This window comes from Vulpes lagopus, chromosome 1 (genome assembly GCF_018345385.1).
Source record: "Vulpes lagopus strain Blue_001 chromosome 1, ASM1834538v1, whole genome shotgun sequence".
NCBI classification, from domain to species: domain Eukaryota; kingdom Metazoa; phylum Chordata; class Mammalia; order Carnivora; family Canidae; genus Vulpes; species Vulpes lagopus.
Window position 1 is genome coordinate 160736187 of NC_054824.1, and position 19827 is coordinate 160756013.

Here is a 19827-nt window from a genome sequence, read left to right on the forward strand (position 1 = left end):
TGGGTCCTGGACCTGAGAAGGTTTGGGGTTTACTGGCCTTTCTCCCTCCTTCTGAAGACCGGAGGCCGCCTGCCAGGTGTAGGGAAGTTTGAGGCCTGAGACAGAGTCCCTTCCCGTTTCCCCAGTTCGGCCTGCGGGAGCCTTCGGGGAAGCGCGGAAGGGAGGGAGGGGTGCGCGCTCGGTGAGCGGCCCCTTCCGCCTGGGCGTGGCCGCTGCGCCCCACCCTGCCCTGCTGCCTCTACCGTGCCCTCGGCTCTTCCGGCCGCAGTTCGGTTGGTTAGAAGTGGAAACTGAAGCACTGAAGGGGGAAAAAAGGATCTTCCGCCCCCCCCCCCCAAAGGCCCCAGATAACTTGTAGATTTATCTCGTCCTTAGGCACGTGTACTTGAATGTTCAGCGGAGAAGGGCTTAAATATTGGAAAAGAACTCCTTGCATTTTAAGGGATTTGTGTATATTTCCGAAGCTGACTTTTGGCCGCCATCCCACGCCGGTACCTTGGGATTCGTGAGCTTCTCTCGCCATCCTGCGGCTCCAACATGCTCTGTTGGTTAAATCGGCTGCACGGGGCATTACCCGCACCCACCGGAAGGATCGCCCACCTGAGGCCGAGTTCTCTCCGCCGGAGGCTGGCGCTCAGTTCACAGAGGAGAATTCCAGGTGAAAGCTGTGAAGAGTTCTGTCCTCCAAACGGTGTTTCCTCTTGGTCTCTGCATCAGAGCGCTCTTACTCCATTTTCCTGTGGTCTGCACTGGGCAGCTTTCTGTGTAGAGCCACTTCGTTCTCTCTTTATTTCTCCTAATACAGGTCTTTTTCTCTGGAGTTTAAAAAAGTAACCGCATGAATTCTGCCTTTAGCTGATGCTACTAATTAGCCTCAAAAATTATTTCACGTTTGAGGATATTTTGAAGTGTTTTCCAGCATGCAAGTGACCGGTTTCACTCGGGATTCATACCATCATACTTCTGTAATTCCGAGATCATCTATCATTTGGAAAATTCTTAATGTGCACTATTAAGAATAGGGCGGTTTTAGGTCTCAGTGCAAATGATACATGATCAAAATTTAGATTTCCTAACAGCAAAAATTTACAGTAAGACTTTTAATTCACTTGGTTTTTGACACATTTGCAGGTAAATTTAATAGTGATTGAAGCAAATCATATTTAAACTTACTCCATAAATTTCATTCATTGACATGAAATACTTAAGATGATATAACCTGAGAATCTTTGTTTTCAAGCAGTTTGCAAATGTTATGTTTTTAATCTTGTTTTTCCTTAAAGAATTCAGTAGCTTTGTTGCTCGGACCAACACGTGTGGAGAGTTGCGCTCTTCTCACTTAGGCCAAGAAGTCACTTTGTGTGGATGGATTCAGTACCGAAGGTAAATTGGCTTAAGAATACTTGAGAATTTGGGATCCCTGGGTGGCGCAGCGGTTTGGCGCCTGCCTTTGGCCCAGGGCGCGATCCTGGAGACCCGGGATCGAGTCCCACATCGGGCTCCCGGAGCATGGAGCCTGCTTCTCCCTCTGCCTGTGTCTCTGCCTCTCTCTCTCTCTGTGACTATCATAAATAAAAAAAATTAAAAAAAAAAAAAAAGAATACTTGAGAATTTGGGGATCCCTGGGTGGCTCAGCGGTTTAGCGCCTACCTTCGGCCCAGGGCGTGATCCTGGAGTCCCAGATCGAGTCCCAGATCGAGTCCCATGACAGGCTCCCCGCATGGAGCCTGCTCTCCCTCCGCCTGTGTCTCTGCCTCTCTCTGTGTGTCTCTCATGAATAAATAAATAAAATCTTTTAATAAAAAAGGAATACTTGAGAATTAGGGGTGCCCAGGTAGCTCAGTGCGTTAAGCTTTGAACTCTTGATTTCAGCTTCAGGTCATGCTGCACAGGTCCTGAGATTGATCCACCTGCTTAAGACTCTCTGCACCTGAGATCCCTGGATGGAGCAGCGGCTTAGCGCCTGCCTTTGGCCCAGGACGCGATCCTGGAGACCCAGGGTCGAATCCCACGTCGGGCTCCCAGTGCATGGAGCCTGCTTTTCTCTCTGCCTGTGTCTCTGCCTCTCTCTCTGTGTGACTATCATAAAAAAACAAAAAAAAAAAACCTCTGCGCCTGGTGGTTTTCCCCCAGTCAATTCCAAACTTTTATTAATTTTCAGTCAGTCAGAACAACAAAAGCTTTGCAACTCCTGCAGGATTCTCAGAATTCACGGAGTTTCAGATTTGGAGTGGCCTCTGTTTAAGGGTGTAATATAATAATAAAGTGTGTTCCACCAATGGACTGAAACATCCCTTAGCTTACTAAAGTCAGAGAGTTCCTAGGACCAGTGATTGGGAGTTGGCCAGCTGGTAAGCTTCAATAGCATGAAAAAGCTTATTTTATTCTAAATTGAGGTAGAAAAAAAGCCTAAAAACAAGAACAGCGTTCCTTAGAATTAAAGCCCATTTTGTTGTCTCTGTATTCCAGCATGTACCCAAATAGTACATTAATTAACAATGAGGAGTTCCAAAATACATAGACTGTGTGGCCTTCCTTTTTTTTTTTTTTTTTAAGATTTTACTTATTTATGCATGAGAGACATAGAGAGAGAGGGAGAGAGGCAGAGACACAGGCAGAGGGAGAAGCAGGCTCCATGCAGGGAGCCCGACATGGGACTCGATCCCGGGTCCCCAGGATCCCGCCCTGGGCCGAAGGCGGTGCTAAACCGCTGAGCCACCAGGGCTGCCCTGTGTGGCCTTCCTAAAGCATATGTTCTGAGTAGGTGGTTATAGGACCCATAAATTTGGTGACTTTATCTTCTGAACTCAAAATCTGAGTTTTACTCTACCTCTTCCTAGTACTAGGACAGTATGAGAAGTGTAGGTTGAACACTAAAGTGTTGGAATTTGGGGGACCTTTTGATGGCTTATAGAAGTGTTAAATTAGGGACGCCTGAGTGGCTCAGTGATTGAGCGGCTGTCTTTGGCTCAGGGCGTGATCCCGGAGTCCCTGGATCAAGTCCCACATTGGGCTCCCAGTGAGGAGCCTGCTTTGCTTCTCCCTCTGGCTATGTCTCTGCCTCTCTCTGTGTCTCTCATGAAATAAAAAAATAAAATCTTTAAAACAAAAAAGTATTAAATTAGTAGTTTCACCTCCTCTAGAAAAGTGTAGACTGTGTCTTTTGTTTTAAGAAAAGAATTTATATTGCTATATTTCAAAAATGACAAATTAGATATTTCTGATATCTAAAGATATAATCTTGGGTTTTAATATGTGGTAAGTTTCCAAGTTTTATAAAATTTTCTTATAAAGATTTAAGCCAATAAAAATTAAATATTTGCCTTTCATTAACAAGCCATCTGTATAACATTAGTAAACCGCATATATAATCAGTAAAAATTGAAATTGAAAATGAAAAGCATTGAGGTACCAGGTTAGCTCAGTGGGTGGAATATGCAACTCTTGATCTCAAGATTGAGAGTCTGAGCCCTGCTTGTGGCAGGTAGTTTACTTTTTTTTTTTTTTTTTTTTTTTAAGATTTATTTATTTATTTATTCATGAGAAACACAGAGAGAGAGAGAGAGGGGCAGAGACACAGGCAGAGGAAGAAGCAGGCTCCATGCAGGGAGCCTGATGCGGGACTCGATCCCCGGTCTCCAGGATCACACCCTGGGCCGAAGGCAGGCACCAAACTGCTGCGCCACCAGGGCTGCCCAGGTAGTTTATTTAAAATAAAACTTTTTAAAAACAAGGGCGCCAAGGTGGTTCAGTCTGTTGAGTGTCTGCCCTCAGCTCGGGTAGTGATCCCAGGGTCCTGGGATTGAGCCGCACGTTGGGTTCCCTGCTCACTGGGGAGCCTGCTTCTCCCTCTGCTGCTTCCCCTGCTTGTGCGTGTGCTCTCTCTCTCTTTTTCTCTCTCTCTCTCAAATAGATAAAATCTTAAAAATGAAAAACGGGATCCCTGGGTGGCTCAGCAGTTTAGTGCCGCCTTCAGCCCAGGGCGTGATCCTGGAGACCCGGGATCAAGTCCCGCATCGGGCTCCCTGCATGGAGCCCGCTTCTCCCTCTGCCTGTGTCTCTCTCTCTCTCTCTCTCTCTCTCTTTTTCTGTCTCTCATGAATAAATAAATAAAATCTTTTAAAAATTAAAAAAGAAAAAACCAAATGATTAAGAAAAAGTAAATGCAAAGTCTTTTTGTTAACAAGCTACATAGATAATTACATAAACGTAGTACATAGTGAAAACATGATTATTATAAAAAGAACGTGGGAAATGGCATGGATTTTGTTGTTAATTTGTTTTGCCCGCTTAGGTTTTGGGCTCAGAGTTTTTATCCTAACATGTTCATTTGCTTCATTGATCAGGCAGAACGTCTTCCTGGTCCTAAGGGATTCCCATGGGCTTATTCAAGTTGTCATCCCCCAGGATGAGGTAATAGATTTGCTGCTGTTTTCTGAAAGCCTGTTTGATGCTGTAGTAGAGTAAGCGAAGTATGTTGGATAAGCATGTTTGAGGTCTTAAATGCAGAAGTTTCTAGTTAATGAAAACCAAAAACTACCAATAAACAATATTAAGACATATGACAAACTGGGGGTAAAAAATATGTGCAACTCGTATCACAGACAAAGGACTAATGTCTCTAAAAGGCTACTACAAATCAAAATAAACAAAAAAAGCCAGGGAACCGGGACACCTGTGTGGCTCAATGGTTGAGCACCTGCCTTCGGCTCAGGGAGTGATCCTGGAGACCTGGGATCAAGTCCCACATTGGGCTCCCTACAGGGAGACTGCTTCTCCCTCTAAGTCTCTGCCTCTCTCTGTGTGTCTCTCATGAATAAATGAATAAAATCTTTAAGAAAAAGAAAGACCAGGGAACCAGTAAAAGTATGAATCCAGGATATGGCAATAAAATGTACAGAAGAATGTAAATGGCTTATAGACATGAAAATATGCCCAACCTCACTCATAGGTAGAGAAATGTAAAGTAAAACTACACAGAATTATCATTTTTGGCATTCTGGACTGATAGTGCACCACGTTTGGGAAAACAAGTGCTCTTACATTCTTGGAGGGAATACAAACTGGCACTAGGTATACCGTGGGCAGTTTGGCAATATCAAAATAGTAAGTACATGTGTCTTTTTAAATATTCATTTCTAGTCAGTTATCTTACAGCTAGACTTACAAAGCAAAATACAAGGTTCTTCCTTATAGGATCATTTTCAGTAGAAAGAATTGGAAAACCCAGATGTCCCCCAATAAGAGACTCATATAAGACGTAATATACATCCTTACACCCATAAAAAAAGATTAAAGAAACTCTTTATTTGCTGATATGGAAGAAAATCCAAAACATATTGTTAGATGAAAAAACAGGATACCGAAGAGCATGCAGAGTGCTGTTATCTATATAAATAGAGGGTGTGTGTGTGTGTGTGTGTGTGTGTGATATGAAATACTCCTGGAATAATACATACGTATCTGGTAACATTGGTTACCTCTGGGAAGGAGGACCTTTTACTGTATATCTATTTGTACCCTTTGAATTTTGAGCCATGTGAAGGGTACCACCTGCTCAAAAAAAAAAAAAAAAAGCATTAAAGTTAGGTAAATAGCTCTTATGCTTGTTGGGCAATATTGGTTTTTCTTATGGTAGTGTTTATAAATGCTTGTATACCTATGAAACATCTCATTTACTCAGCTCTTAGTCTTTGAAGTAAAGAGCAATGAATTATCTTCCAGAGATCAGGATCCAGAGATGAGCATAGCTAACCCAGGAGAATTCCTTTCATTTGGACTCCATTATTGCTATTGCATGTAACTGCCCCTAAGACTAACTCTGGAAATAGTTACCTTAAAAGCATATAGGAATTGTTTCTATCAATCATTGTTCTCTTTATTTTCCTTTAAGGAAAAAAATTTAAAACTCTTTAATAGTTTAACTTGCTGTTTCATGTGGAGTCAAAATGGGGATGCAGTTTACCAAAATCTTTTTCATTAAGGGCAACTTCAGTATTTATGGCAGGTAAGCTATGAGTATTAATATTTTTCTAAGCCACAGACTGTAATTACTACAGTCATTCATTAAATTCATTTGTTTGTTGGAACTGTTTTTCTCTCTTATTCTATAGTCAGCTGCTTCAGTGAAGAAGATTTTATGTGAAGCTCCTGTGGAATCGGTGGTACGAGTGTCTGGGACAGTAATTTCCCGACCTCCAGGACAAGAGAATCCAGTTAGTAGTTTAGAAATGGTCTATGTAAATTTTATTTGTATACCTTTGCTCTGTCTACACATTCAGGCAACAGAGATTGAGTACCTCTTAGACATCAGGCTCTGAAAGCTCTGTAGGTTCTACGAATGAACCTACAGAGTCCAAAATCTTCACTACAGGGGATCCCTGGGTGGCTCAGCGGTTGAGCGTCTGCCTCTGGCCCAGGGTGTGATCCTGGAGTCCCGGGATCAAGTCCCACATCGGGCTCCCTGCATGGAGCCTGCTTCTCCCTCTGCCTGTGTCTCTGCCTCTCTCTCCCTCTCTCTGTGTATCTCATGAATAAATAAATAAAATCTTTAAAAAAAAAACAAAAACAAAAACAAAATCTTCACTACAAACACGCACCAATGTGAGTAGGCATGTTAGGACATCTGTTAATGAGCTCATCAGCCACAGATTCACGTAAGAATATCAAAATCATGCACAGACATTTATGCTTTAGACTATATGCCAAAAGCACTCATACATTTTACGTGTATAAATAAATGCATGTGTTTTACAAATGGCCACTGTGTACGTGTCCTGATGAGTGATTTTTTTTAAATAGGTCTTCTCTCTCTCTCTCTAAGAAAATGCCAACAGGTGAGATTGAAATCAAAGTTAAAACAGCTGAACTTCTGAATTCCTGCAAGAAGCTGCCCTTTGAAATTAAGGACTTTGTGAAGGTACCATCCTCATTATTAATAGAGTATCTAGAAAATGTTGATAACCAGTAAAGTGTTTTCAGTTTTTTAAAGAAAAACTTTAAGTTCTATGAAATTAAGCATTTATTATAGACTTATCATGAAGTGTTCTGTGGTGTTCTGAATTAAGCTATTGCAGTTCCTAAACACTTAGGCTGCTTTATCAGACAGCTTGAAACATGGTTCTACCTTTAAGACCTGAGGTGTTGTTTTCAAGGTTTTTGTTGGTGTTGTTTTCCATTTTGAAAGGAAATTGTGCCTAGCATGGAAATGGTCAAATGGCATAGGAGATCCTACATCTGTTAACTTTAAGCCTCTAACAGTAATAAAATGCTTGATTTCCGAAGCATATATATCTGATTCCTATAAGTTAGGATGTACTTTGCCAAAGGTTGAAGGGCTGTTGAAGCCAAATAGCTCTGGGTGATTATACACGGATAACCTGCAGTTTGACGTAGTTATCTGCGGTCGTAGATGTATATATATCTAGTTTGTAAACTAATCTGTAAAAAAAAAAGTTTTTAAAATAACTGTATGGCCACTTAGTATTACATTTAAATTCTTAATACTTAATCTTTTAATGAGAAAAAACAACATAATTACAGGATTGACCTTGAGGGGGAGAGGGAATATACAGTTTTCCTGTAGCTAACCCTTAAGAAAGAAATGACAGTTCTTCTTTTTCTGGTGTCAAAGAGGTAAGCTAATCCAGGAAAAAGGACTTTTTTTAAAAAGTCAGCACAGAGAGAGATGCAGAGATTTACCGCTTTGAAAATAAGCAAACCTTCTCACTGCTTCCTACTAGTACAACTATGGAGATTCCCTATGCTGTCCCCTTGCATTTCTTACATTTGTAGTCTTGCTCAGGTGATCATGTCATAACATAACTGTTTTGTCTGTATTTTTAAAAGATCTTTCAAGTCTTTAAATATTTTTTTCAGACTCAACTATGGGCTTAAAGGAATGGATAATTGTTTAGTGAGGGTAGGTGAATTCCAATCAGCGAAGGGTGGTGGTAATAATAGTGTAAAAAAAAAAAAAAACATGAAATCTATATTAGTAACAAACTTAGAAGTTGTAGGAATTAAGGATGGTAGTGTATTCACAAATGGTGAAAACTAAAGATAGAACTGAAGTTTTTGAAAATCCAAACTCTGTATTAAAATTAATTTCTTTTTAATATTAAAAAAAATTTAAACATGAAAATCTTTAAATTTGTTTAGAAAACAGAGGCTCTTCGCTTGCAGTATCGCTACTTAGACTTACGTAGTTTCCAAATGCAATATAACCTGCGACTGAGGTCCCAGATGGTCATGAAAATGCGGGAATATCTCTGTAATCTACATGGTAAGGGACATGCCTGAATGTTCTAGAGCTTTTTCACTTGATCTTAGCCAAAAGGCCAAGAAGCGATTGTTCTAGAGCTTTTTAGCATCTGTTCTGTTTTATTCAGTGTTTTATTGTATCCTCTCTTTAGCATCATTGGGTCAAAAGTTGCCAGGGGTATGGAATTCACATAATGTGTAAAGTAGTGCAGAAAGGTTAATTTCCAGATGTTTTGTCCTAGAGCACAATTAGGTAACAGAGCATAATTTAGTTCCCTGCTGGGTCACAGATACAGTCTTTTAAAGATGCCGTGTTGAAGGGTTAACAGCCCTTTGGTTGTTACCTATAAGTTTTCTTAATTCTTTATCATGCTTATACCAATTTGTTGGGAGCTCAGAAATGTCCTTTGAATTAAACTAGACTCTTGAGTCAGTCCTGGGAGTTTTTCTACTATATTTGCAAATTTTTTTTGCTATACAAGCAGAGCATTTGGAAAACCAAAACAGTTCAGCAAACAAGAATCCATCAAATAGAATTATTTTGTGACAAAAGTATCACCTTATGACCAAATAGGATTTTATGAAAATCTTCAGCTTCTTTCTTGGGTAGAAATCAGTATTCAGTAGGCTTGATAAATTCAGTCAAAATTCCTAATTAAAATGTAGCCTCAGATTTGTTGAACTGTACTATAGACAACATATTTAACAAATTCCTATTATTCTGCTACTTCCCTCTTTTTAGGATTTGTGGATGTAGAAACACCAACATTGTTTAAGAGGACTCCTGGGGTATGTATATTCCTTAAATCAGCCCACTAATAATGTCCTTTTAGATAGGAAACTGAACCACTTTGTTTTTATATTCACATAGTTCTGTTTTTTTCATATATTTTACTGCTTCACAGTGGTCATATTAACTAGGTTTGGTTAAGAGTCAAGAACCTAGGACACCTGGTGGCTCAGTGGTTGAGCGTCTGCTTTTGACTCAGGGCCTGACCCCAGGGTCCTGGGATTGAGTCCTGCATCGGGCTCCTGGCAGGGAGCTTGCTTCTCCCTCTGCCTATGTCTCTGCCTTTCTCTCTCATGAATAAATAAGTAAAATCTTAAAAAAAAAAGTTGAGAAATTTTTATGGGTATTTTGAGACAGAACACTTTTATTCTACATGAGTTTTCCCCTTGAGGCTTATAAATGCAAATCAGTAATGAATTAATTCCTTAAAAATAAACTCCTTGTGGGGCGCCTGGCTAGCTCAGTCAGGAGAGCATGTGATTTTTTTTTTTTAAGATTTTTTATTTATTTGAGAGAGCGCATGCAAGAGCATACAAGTTGGGGGAGTGGCAGAGGGAGAGAGAGAAGCAGACTCCCCGCTGAGGAGGGAGTGCAATGTGGGGTTCGATGGGGGTACTCTATCTCACGACCCCGGGATCATGACCTGAGCCCAAGGCAGAAACTTAACCAACCGAGCCACCCAGGTGCCCCAACACGACTCTTGATCTCAAGTCGTGAGTTCAAGCCCTACATGGGGTATAAAGATTACTTTTTTAAGTAAATAAAAAATCCTAAAATAAACTCCTTGTTCATTAAGAATTGACATTTCTAAACATTGTTATTTAATCTACACAGTCCATGGACTTACAAAACTATAGTTTAAAAAAGCAGTTAGCAATTATTGGATTGCACAAAATTCTTTTAGATAGTAGCAGAATTGGGAATTCATTTCAACAAGTATACATTTATTACCTACCACATGCAAACATTGTTAAAAGCCTACAATGTGCAAGCCTTTTGGAGGAGTAGAAGATGAACAAGAAATGATCTCTGTCATTTTCTCTTTAGTTAATTTCATTGATGAACTGAAGTGTCAACTTCTACCAGTTCTTAGGTTCAATTTTTTTTAACAATATTTCTATTCTTCTTCTCTCATTAAAAGGGTGCAAAAGAGTTTGTAATACCATCTAGGGAACCTGGGAAGTTTTATTGTCTCCCTCAGAGTCCTCAACAGTTCAAACAACTTCTAATGGTTGGTGGTTTAGACAGGTGAGCCTTCTTTATGCTGGTAGTAAGTTGTCAGAAAAAGAAAGGGGAGGGTGGTGGGGAGAAAAAAAGAAAACACAAAATTATCTGATCTCTTAAAAGTAAGTTACAAAATATATGATGAGCATTTGGAAAATACTTGTAAAGTACCCTAAACATTTGTGGTCATTATTTAGTAAAGATGTATTGGGTAACCACCATGTGTAAAGCCCTATGCCAGTATAGATGTGCAGGGAATTAAAAACAAAAAAGAGGGCAGCCTGGGTGGCTCAGTGGTTTAGCGCTGCCTTCAGCCCAGGGTATGATCCTGGAGACCTGGGATCAAGTCCCATGTCAGGCTCCCTGCATGGAGCCTGCTTCTCGCTCTGCCTGTGTCTCTGCCTCTCTCTCTTTTTGTGTCTCTCATGAATAAATAAATAAAATCTTAAAAAAAAAAAAAAAAAGATTTTAGGGCACCTGGGTGGCTTAGTTGGTTAAGTATCCGACTATTGATCTCAGCTCAGGTCTTGGTCGTGAGTTCAAGCCCTGAGTTAAAAAAGAAAGAAAGAAAAGGATTTGCTCTCCAGGAGTTAATATAATAAGATGGAATACGGTAATAAATAAACCAACTGGAATAGAACCTAAAGATAGATTTGTTGAGGGCTGCAAACTAGGTTTTGTTTGGGGAAATACTATTTTAAAAAAACTTTGTGAGCAAGGCCTTCTGGGACAGTGTTGCATCTCAGCAGATGAAGATGAGAATGGGAATGGCATAGCACAGGAAAGCTCAAGTGTATTCATGGAGCAGTAAGTATTTCAATTTGGCCAAAGCAAAAGAGTGTGTATATGTATGTATGTGTATATATATATAAGCATAAACTGCATTACATGCCAGTCTAATATATGAATATTGAAAGGTGCCATATATATATATATGGCATATGGTATATGTTTAAAACAGCCTATAGAATAGTTTTTATAGGTCTACTGTGTATCTACTTAGATTAGAGCATCATAAAGAATTTTTAAATTTCTTATGTCCTTTAGGTACCATTATTAATTTATTTCATAGACTGCACTGCCATGAACTTTTGTGGAAAAGTATGTGTATCTTCCTGGAAACATGACTCAATTCATGCTACTTTTCTAATTGTAGGTATTTTCAGGTTGCCCGGTGTTACCGAGATGAAGGTTCGAGACCAGACCGACAGCCCGAGTTTACTCAGGTACTAAGTGATACTCACTTTTCTCTCTTAGTCAGCCTTGCTCCAGCCAAATATTTCAAGACTTGGCAGTAAATTTATATATGGGCAGGCCTTGTCCAATTGCACTTTGCTTTATTGTGCTTCTCAGACATTGCATAGTTCACAGATAGAAGGTTTGTGGCAATCCTGTCAGCACTGTTTTTCCAACAGCATTTGCTCACTTTATATTTTTGTGTCACATTTTGGTAAATCTCACAATATTTCAAACTTTTTCATTATTTGTTTTGGTGATCTGTGATCAGTGATTATGACTCACTGAAAGCTTAGATAATGTTTAACATTTTTATCAATAAAGTATTAAGGTACATACATTTGTTTTAGACATAATGTTAATTGCACATGTCATAGACTACAGCATAGTATAAACATAACTTTTATATGCAGTGGGAAACGAGAAAATTAATTCTTTTTCAGAAAATTAACTCGACTTTCTTTATTATGGTATATGCTTTATTGTGGCAGTCTGGAACCGAACCCACAATAGTAGGCCAGTGCTTTACTTCTCATTACATTTTATCCATCAGATATTTAATTAAAGTAATCTGCAATTGATATACTATCTACTTTTTCATCCATTTCATGTGTCCTTTTTATAATGAGTATGGTCATCAGCTAAGAAATGCCAGAGATTCCTGCAGTATTTTAGTGGTTGTTGCTAGGATAAAGTTCTTACACATTAAGAACCAAGAATTCTGTAATTGGTATTTAATCTGTCTAATCTTCTTTAAAAAATTTATTTATTAGAGAGAGATAATGAGAGAGTGCATAAACAGGGGGAAAAGGGAGCCTGGACAGAGGGCTCAATCTCAGGACCCTGGGATCATAACCTGAGCTGAAGGCAGGCATTTAACTGACTGAGCCACCCATGCACCCCTAATCTGTCTAATCTTTAGACTCATCAAAGCTGTCATTATTTGGTTTTTGTATGATAGCATGTTAATCAGTGTGGTGAAACAAAATCATAAGCTTTGGAGTTGGGCGGACCTGGGGTCAAATGTAGCTTCATTACTTACTAATCGCATGTACACAGGCAAGTTACTTGGCCTCTCTGAGCCTTAAGCCATGAGGATAGTGATGGGAACTAAACAAGTTGGTACACGTAAAGCATTAGCACAGTGCCTGACATAAAACATGTACAATAATATTTATCCTCCCAACCCCCACCCATGTATTAAGTATTTATTTGCAGAATCCTAGAAATATATTGAAACCAGAGTAATATATAAATATGTACATATTAATATTGTGGCTCTTCAAGTTACTTTCCACATGTTATTTTGGTTGCAGATTGACATAGAGATGTCTTTTGTAGACCAGACCGGCATCCAGAGTCTAATTGAGGGCTTGCTCCAGTATTCCTGGCCAAGTGACAAAGATCCTGTGGTAGTTCCTTTTCCTTCTATGACTTTTGCTGAGGCATTGGCCAGCTATGGAACTGATAAACCTGACACTCGCTTTGGGATGAAGGTATTTCTCTTCCCTTTTTCAGGACTATGCCACCATAGTCCTGCAGTCTTTTAAACCACTTTGAAATTTACAACCAGTTACACACAGTTATATTTTTTGTTGTTGCCTTAGCTTGTTACCAAGCTATATAGCAAGAGAGAATAATAGCATGTCAGCACTACAGTACTTTTTTTTTCTATCTACTGTGTTCCAAGACCATTTCCAAGATGAACATTCTTGCCATAAAGTTTTTATTACTGACAACTTATTAATTAATTATATGGACATGAATAGTCACTTGAAAGAAAAAAAACCCTATTTCTTTCCTGTTCAATTTTTCCTAAGCTAAAATGGCACTTAGAAGGCAAATGATTAAGAGTTATTCTTTGTTCCTAGTCTACAAAGAGTTCAAACATATGGAAATGTTTATTGAAATTATTAAGATCTCTATATATTTTAACCAAGGGTAGGAGTAGAATTTATATCAAGCAGTTTCCATTAGCAAGCCTCTCAGTATTTGCTCTTAGAGAGCAATGGCTCTTCGTGTCTGTAAGGCTGATAGCATTTCTGTATCAGAGTTCTCACTGCAAATTCTGTAGAAATTGAAGTCCCACTTCATCTATAAAGAGGTAGTGCTCAATTCTTAGGATGAGAAAAAATATATATAAAATGCCCTAACTGCCTACTTACAGCTGCAGCTTAACCACTCCTTACTTCCTCTTTTGTACTATGGAAGAGTGGTACTTAAATCAGACTTCTCAAGTTAGATTCTTGCTCTGTGTCGTCTTGGCCAAGTTATTTTCTTCTCTGTGCCTTGGTTTCTTACTGTATTCCATGGGGATAATGAGAGCCCCTATCTCATACTCCTGTGGTATTGATTAAATGAATTAATAATGATGAATAATCCACTAGTACATTAATTCCTGTCACATGTGCCCAGTCCATGTTAAACACTGTGACTGCACTTTGTAAACATGAACTTAATGAAATCTACTCGCTTCTTTAGAATCTTGTTTGTAAAATGCTTTGAGATAAAATTTACTTCACTTTTAGTTATTACCTTTTTTTGTTACCCATTTTACAGATTGTAGATATTAGTAATGTGTTCAGAAACACAGAGGTTGGATTTCTTCAAGATGCACTTAGTAAACCCCAAGGAACTGTCAAAGCCATGTGTATCTCTGAAGGAGCAGTAAGTGATGCACAGTTCTATTCCTCTAGAGTATATGTGGGAAGTAAATATGTTCAACACTGGCACATTTAAAAAACAATTCTTTTTTTTCCCCCCAAGATTTTTTTTTTAAAGGATTTTATTTATTTATTAATGAGAGATAGAGAGAGCGGCAGAGACACAGGCAGAGGGAGAAGCAGGCTCCACGCAAGGAGCCCGACATGGGACTTCATCCTGGGTCTCCAGAAATCAGGCCCTGGGCTGAAGGCGGCACTAAACCGCTGAGCCACCCAGGCTACCCTTTTTCCAAGATTTTATTTATTTATTTGAGAGAGAAAGAACAAACGAGGGAGAGGGAGAAGCGAACTCCCTGCTGAGCTGGGAGCCCAATGTGGGGCTCAGTCCCAGGACCCGAGGATCATGATCTGATCCAAAAGCAGCTGCTTAACCGACTGAACCACCCAGGGTCCCCAGCAATTCTTTTTGTAAGAGTATGTATTTTTAAGAGTGCCTGGGTGGCTCAGTCATTTAAGTGTCCAACACTTGGTTTCAGTTCCGGTCATGATCTCAGGGTCCTGAAATTGAGCCCCCAGTTGGGCTCTGTACTGGACATGGAGTCCGCTTGAGATTCTCTCTCTCCCTATGCCCCTCCCCACACACTCTCCCTCTCTAAAAAAGGAAAAAGAATATATATTCTTTTTATATAAAGCCTAACAGTGTCCCTGAAAATATAAGTAGAGAATAAAATCTTGTGTGAGTTTATATTCAAGATCTAGAGTTTTTGTCTTCCTTTTAAAAAATACTGTAGGGGATCCCTGTGTGGCTCAGTGGTTTGGCGCCTGCGTTTGGCCCAGGTCGCGATCCTGGAGTCCCAGGATCGAGTCCCACGTCAGGCTCCCAGCATGGAGCCTGCTTCTCCCTCCTCCTGTGTCTCTGCCTCTCTCTCTCTCTCTATCTATCATAAATAAATAAATAAATCTTTTTTAAAAATGCTGTAAAGTACTCCCATACTTCATTTGGGATCATTCCCACCAGTCATGAGCATGAAATAGTGTTCATACCCTGTCTGCCAGCCTCAGTTTATCCAGAGGCTCTCAGCCTGTATCAGCTCCAGCATCTCCCTTGCATGTTGGTTTTGGGTCTTCCGAGTGCTCTGGTCTCAACTGCATTCAATTGCATTAATAACAGGAGGAGGGGAAGGAATGGAGCTGTGAAGAGCCAAAGGGAGGGTAAGTGAGGATAGGAGAAAGAATGGCTGGGCTTTAAAAAAAAAAAAAAGAATGGCTGGGCTAGGCAAACCCTGACTCTGAAGTGATGAGATGCATCTGTTTTCTGTAGTTAGCACATCTGCTTTGAAGAGAATTTGTTAAGAGAAATTCCAGAAGCCCTTTGAAATTATTATTTTGAAAGCTCATTTGTAGACTTGAACATATTAGTGTATTCAAAATGGGAATAAGAATTCAATCTCATTACTTTTTATTCACATCATATGTTTAGTGGAAAGTAATTTGAGCCCATACTATAATGAATGCGTTCAAGTAAGCTCAGTGTAACACATACATTGCTGGGTATTATTGTTTGCACCAATTTGAGTATGTCCAGTCTTCCCCAAGCAGTTTATAAGAAGTGCAATATTATGAGCCATGTCTCCATTTTTTTGTACCTCCCATACCTAGTCTAGTGCCCCAAGAATATTAATTACAATGATAGTCAAAGGCATTGAAATAATTTAGAAAAAGTAAGATATAAAGAATTTTAAGAGGGGCAATTGGGTGGCTCAATGGTTGAAATCTTTTAAAAAATAAAGAGTTTTAAGAGATAAGCATATTTTGAATTCTCTTTCTGACCTGACAAAGTTATTTTTTCTTAGACTATTCAATTGTAAAGATTTGAACATTTACCCTATATATTACATATGCAGGCTCTTCTGTGGAATACATTCATAGTTATTTCCAGTGAGGCCCGCATAATGGGAGGGGTGGGGATAAAGGATAATAAGCCCTGTAACAAGCTTTAAAATTTTGTCATTTGGTAGCAGAAATTAAATTTTATATTGAATCCTACTATTGTGATGGAAGGACACAAAATGTATTTATATCCCATTTGATATCATAGACATGTTTATGAATTTGTCATTGGTGAGTTTACTTTGATTTTCTTTCATTCAGAAATACTTGAAAAGGAAGGACATTGAATCCATTAGAAAATTTGCAGCTGACCATTTTAATCAGGTAAGGAGTTGATTACAACTATTTTTTTCCCTTTTTAGGGATCCATAAGTGTTAGAACTCTTTATACAATCATTAGTTTTGAGGCTTTGTTTTTGTTTTAAAGATTTTTATTTATTCATGAGAGACACAGAGAGAGAGAGGCACAGACAAAGGCAGAGGGAGAAGCAGGCTCCATGCAGGGAGCCTGACATGGGATTTGATCCTGGGTCTCCAGGATCACGCCCTGGGCTGAAGGCGGCGCTAAACTGCTGAGCCACCCAGGCTGCCCAAGGTTTTGTTATTTTAGACCATTCTTCTACTTTTCTTCTTCTTTTTTTTTTTTTTTTTTAATTTTATTTATTTATGATAGTCACAGAGAGAGAGAGAGAGAGGAAGAGACATAGGCAGAGGGAGAAGCAGGCTCCATGCACCGGGAGCCCGACGTGGGATTCGATCCCGGGTCTCCAGGATCACGCCCTGGGCCAAAGGCAGGGGCCAAACCGCTGCGCCATCCAGGGATCCCTACTTTTCTTCTTTTTAAAGTTAATCTAATCCGAAGGTATAAGTCTAAAGACTTCGACTTAGACAGTTGAGTTCACCGTTAATTAAAATGTTAAAGTTCAACCATGGTTTTTAAAATAAATATGGAATTTTAATCCAGTCAGGATTAGATTAGAGCCCATGTGCCCAAGGTTTGAAAAAAAAAAAAAAACCTGTATTCGTTTTTGTTCCCATACCCTTTTAAAATTCTGAATACACCATTGCCAGACACATTTTGTGGTGTTGGCTTGGTGAATGGAGGAGCTGAAATCCAGAGGAGCAGGAGTGGAGAATGGGCCTTCTTACCTCATCATGGGACTTGTAAATTGTCTCAGCCTTCTCAGAATCAGTAACTTTAAAAATAATCATGCTCTTTGAGTCATTAATTTTCTGTGACATACTTTGTAAAAAACATTCTAAATATGAGGAAAGTATGCTCATTATAGCACCTTTACAACAGAAATAAGATGAAATTCTATGGGAGTAATTAAATAAATTAATGTATCATCAGAATTAATACCAAATTTCCTTTTTAAAGAGTTGGTAGTATGGGGGACATGTTTATGTAATGATTCATAAGAAAAGGAAAATACAGAATTATATAAACACTGGTCATAACCATGTAAAAACACAGTATTTGTGTACTGAAAATGGACCATCCACCTCTACCACCACCACAAGCCAAGCTTTATACACAGGTTCAAAGGGATTTTTCAATAAGAAAGAAAAAAAGATTAGGATAATGGTTTCCAAAATGGGTCAAGGCAAAATGAGAGAAGTCAGAGCAATATTAAAAGCTTTTCATGAAGTTAAATAAATTTAAAGAGTTATCCTTTACTACTTCTTCTTTGTTGTAAAAATGTTCTTTTAGGGGATCCCTGGGTGGCTCAGCAGTTTAGCGCCTGCCTTTGGCCCAGGGTGCAATCCTGGAGTCCCAGGATCGAGTCCCACATCGGGCTCCCGGCGTGGAGCCTGCTTCTCCCTCCTCCTGTGTCTCTGCCTCTCTCTCTCTTTCTCTGTGTCTATCATAAATAAATAAATCTTTAAAAAAAAGTTCTTTTATGAAATGATAGTAATAGCAGATAATGTTTTAGGTTTGTTTTATGCCTTTGATAAAATTCAAAATTGGCCTCTCTAGATCTCCCAATTATATTTCTTTACTTTTATCTTCCTAGTGTTTGAAGTCTGCATCTAGGAACAACAGGACCAGGAAATAAGCCTGAAGGTTAACTTCAATAGTTTTTAGTTGATGGAATTCTTTACATGTTCTTCTTTTCCTCTTCACTTTTTCTTTTTTTTTTTTTTTTTTTTTTAATTTTTTTAAAATTTATGATAGAGAGAGAGAGAGAGAGGCAGAAACACAGGCAGAGGGAGAAGCAGGCTCCATGCACCGGGAGCCCGATGTGGGATTCGATCCCGGGTCTCCAGGACCGCGCCCTGGGCCAAAGGCAGGCGCCAAACCGCTGCGCCACCCAGGGATCCCTTCACTTTTTTCTTTTACCTTTGTCATTAACTGGATTTTTTTTTTTTAAGATTTTATTTATTTGACAGAGAGAATGTCAAATAAATAAGATTTTATTTATTTGACAAGCTGGGAGAGTGGCAGGCAGAGGCAGAGGGAAAGGGAGAAGCAGGCTCCCTGCTGAGCAGAGAGCCCTATGTGGGGCTTGATCCCAGGACTCTGGGATCATGACCTGAGCTGAAGGCAGATGCTTAACCAACTGAGCCACCCAGGCGCCCCTTAACTGGATTTTTATAGAAGAAGTGGGCACTTCTTCTGTTTTTTCAATTTATTAATATATTTTAACTTGGCTTTTTTTAATACGTGTATGAATTTTTAGCAATATGCTACATACACATGTTTAAAAACGCAAATAGTAAAGAAGGATTAATAATGAGATGCAACAAGTGTCTGCTGTAAGCTACACCATTCTAGTCCCGCACCATCCAGAATGTCTCTGTTTTTAGAAATCTGTCTACATACTGGTATTTTTGTGTGTTTTTTTTACTTATCCATTTTAAACTCTGTTAACTTCCTGCATGAGAGATAAAGCTCCCACACACAGACTTTACCTATTCTATACCTCCTGCACAGCTCTCTTTCTGGACCTTTTCTTCATTTCTCTTCTGAGTTGAAGCCACTCTTCCTGGATCCAGATCTTCCTCTTATTTTACTGTATTATATCCTCAAGTAACTTCCTAGGAAAGCATGCAAGAGATACACTTGCTTAGTCCAAAAATGTCTTTATGGGGATACCTGGGTGGCTCAGTCAGTTAAGCAGATGCCTTCAGCTCAGGTCATGATCCTGGGGTTCAGGGATCAAGCACCAGATCAGGCTCCCTGCTCAGCAGGAAGTCTGCTGCTTCCCCTCCCTCTGCTCCTCCCCCTACACATGCTCTCTCTCTAAAATAAATAAAATCTTTAAAAAAAAAATAAAATAAATAGGGCCACTTGGTTGGCTCAGTTGTTTAAGTGTCTGCCTTCGGCTCAGGTCATGATCCTAGGGTCCTTGGATAGGGTCCTGTACTGGGCTCCCTATTTAGTGGGGTCTACCTCTCCCTCTGCTCCCACCCCATCCACTTGTGCTTTCTCTCTGTCTCTCTCAAATAAATAAAATCTCTAAAAAACACAAAAACAAAAATAATGTCTTTGTGTTCAAAACCTCACACCTGATTACTAATTTGACTTAGTGTAAAATTCAGAATTGGCAGTCATATCATTTTAGAACAGTGCTGTCCAGGGCACCTGGGTGGCTCAGTTGGTTAAGCCTCCCAACTCTTGGTCTTGGCTCTCAGGTCATGATCTTGGGGTCTTAGGATCTAGTCTCACATTGCACTCCCCGCTGAATGGGGAGTCATCAGCTGGAAGATTCTCTCCCTCTGCCCCTCCCCCCACTTGCTCTCACTCTTTCTAAAATA

The 19827-nt window shown here is 39.5% G+C and overlaps 1 protein-coding gene across 4 annotated transcripts in view; it reads left to right on the forward strand.

Annotated features, from left to right (window-relative positions):
• DARS2 (aspartyl-tRNA synthetase 2, mitochondrial) overlaps positions 1-19827 on the forward strand; it is a 28772-nt gene that overhangs the window by 226 nt on the left and 8719 nt on the right. The window contains exons 1-13 of one of the 4 annotated variants that reach the window (XM_041724622.1): positions 6-20; positions 376-658; positions 1284-1383; positions 4347-4413; positions 6114-6215; positions 6824-6919; positions 8161-8284; positions 9005-9051; positions 10194-10300; positions 11433-11502; positions 12829-13008; positions 14072-14179; positions 16327-16389. In XM_041724622.1, coding sequence (XP_041580556.1) covers positions 538-658; positions 1284-1383; positions 4347-4413; positions 6114-6215; positions 6824-6919; positions 8161-8284; positions 9005-9051; positions 10194-10300; positions 11433-11502; positions 12829-13008; positions 14072-14179; positions 16327-16389 — 1185 coding nt within the window. In that variant the 5' untranslated portion in view covers positions 6-20; positions 376-537. Of the gene's footprint in view, positions 659-1283; positions 1384-4346; positions 4414-6113; positions 6216-6823; positions 6920-8160; positions 8285-9004; positions 9052-10193; positions 10301-11432; positions 11503-12828; positions 13009-14071; positions 14180-16326; positions 16390-19827 lie in introns of all 4 variants that reach the window. The other 3 variants (XM_041724612.1, XM_041724632.1, XM_041724642.1) reach the window with 3 other exon arrangements.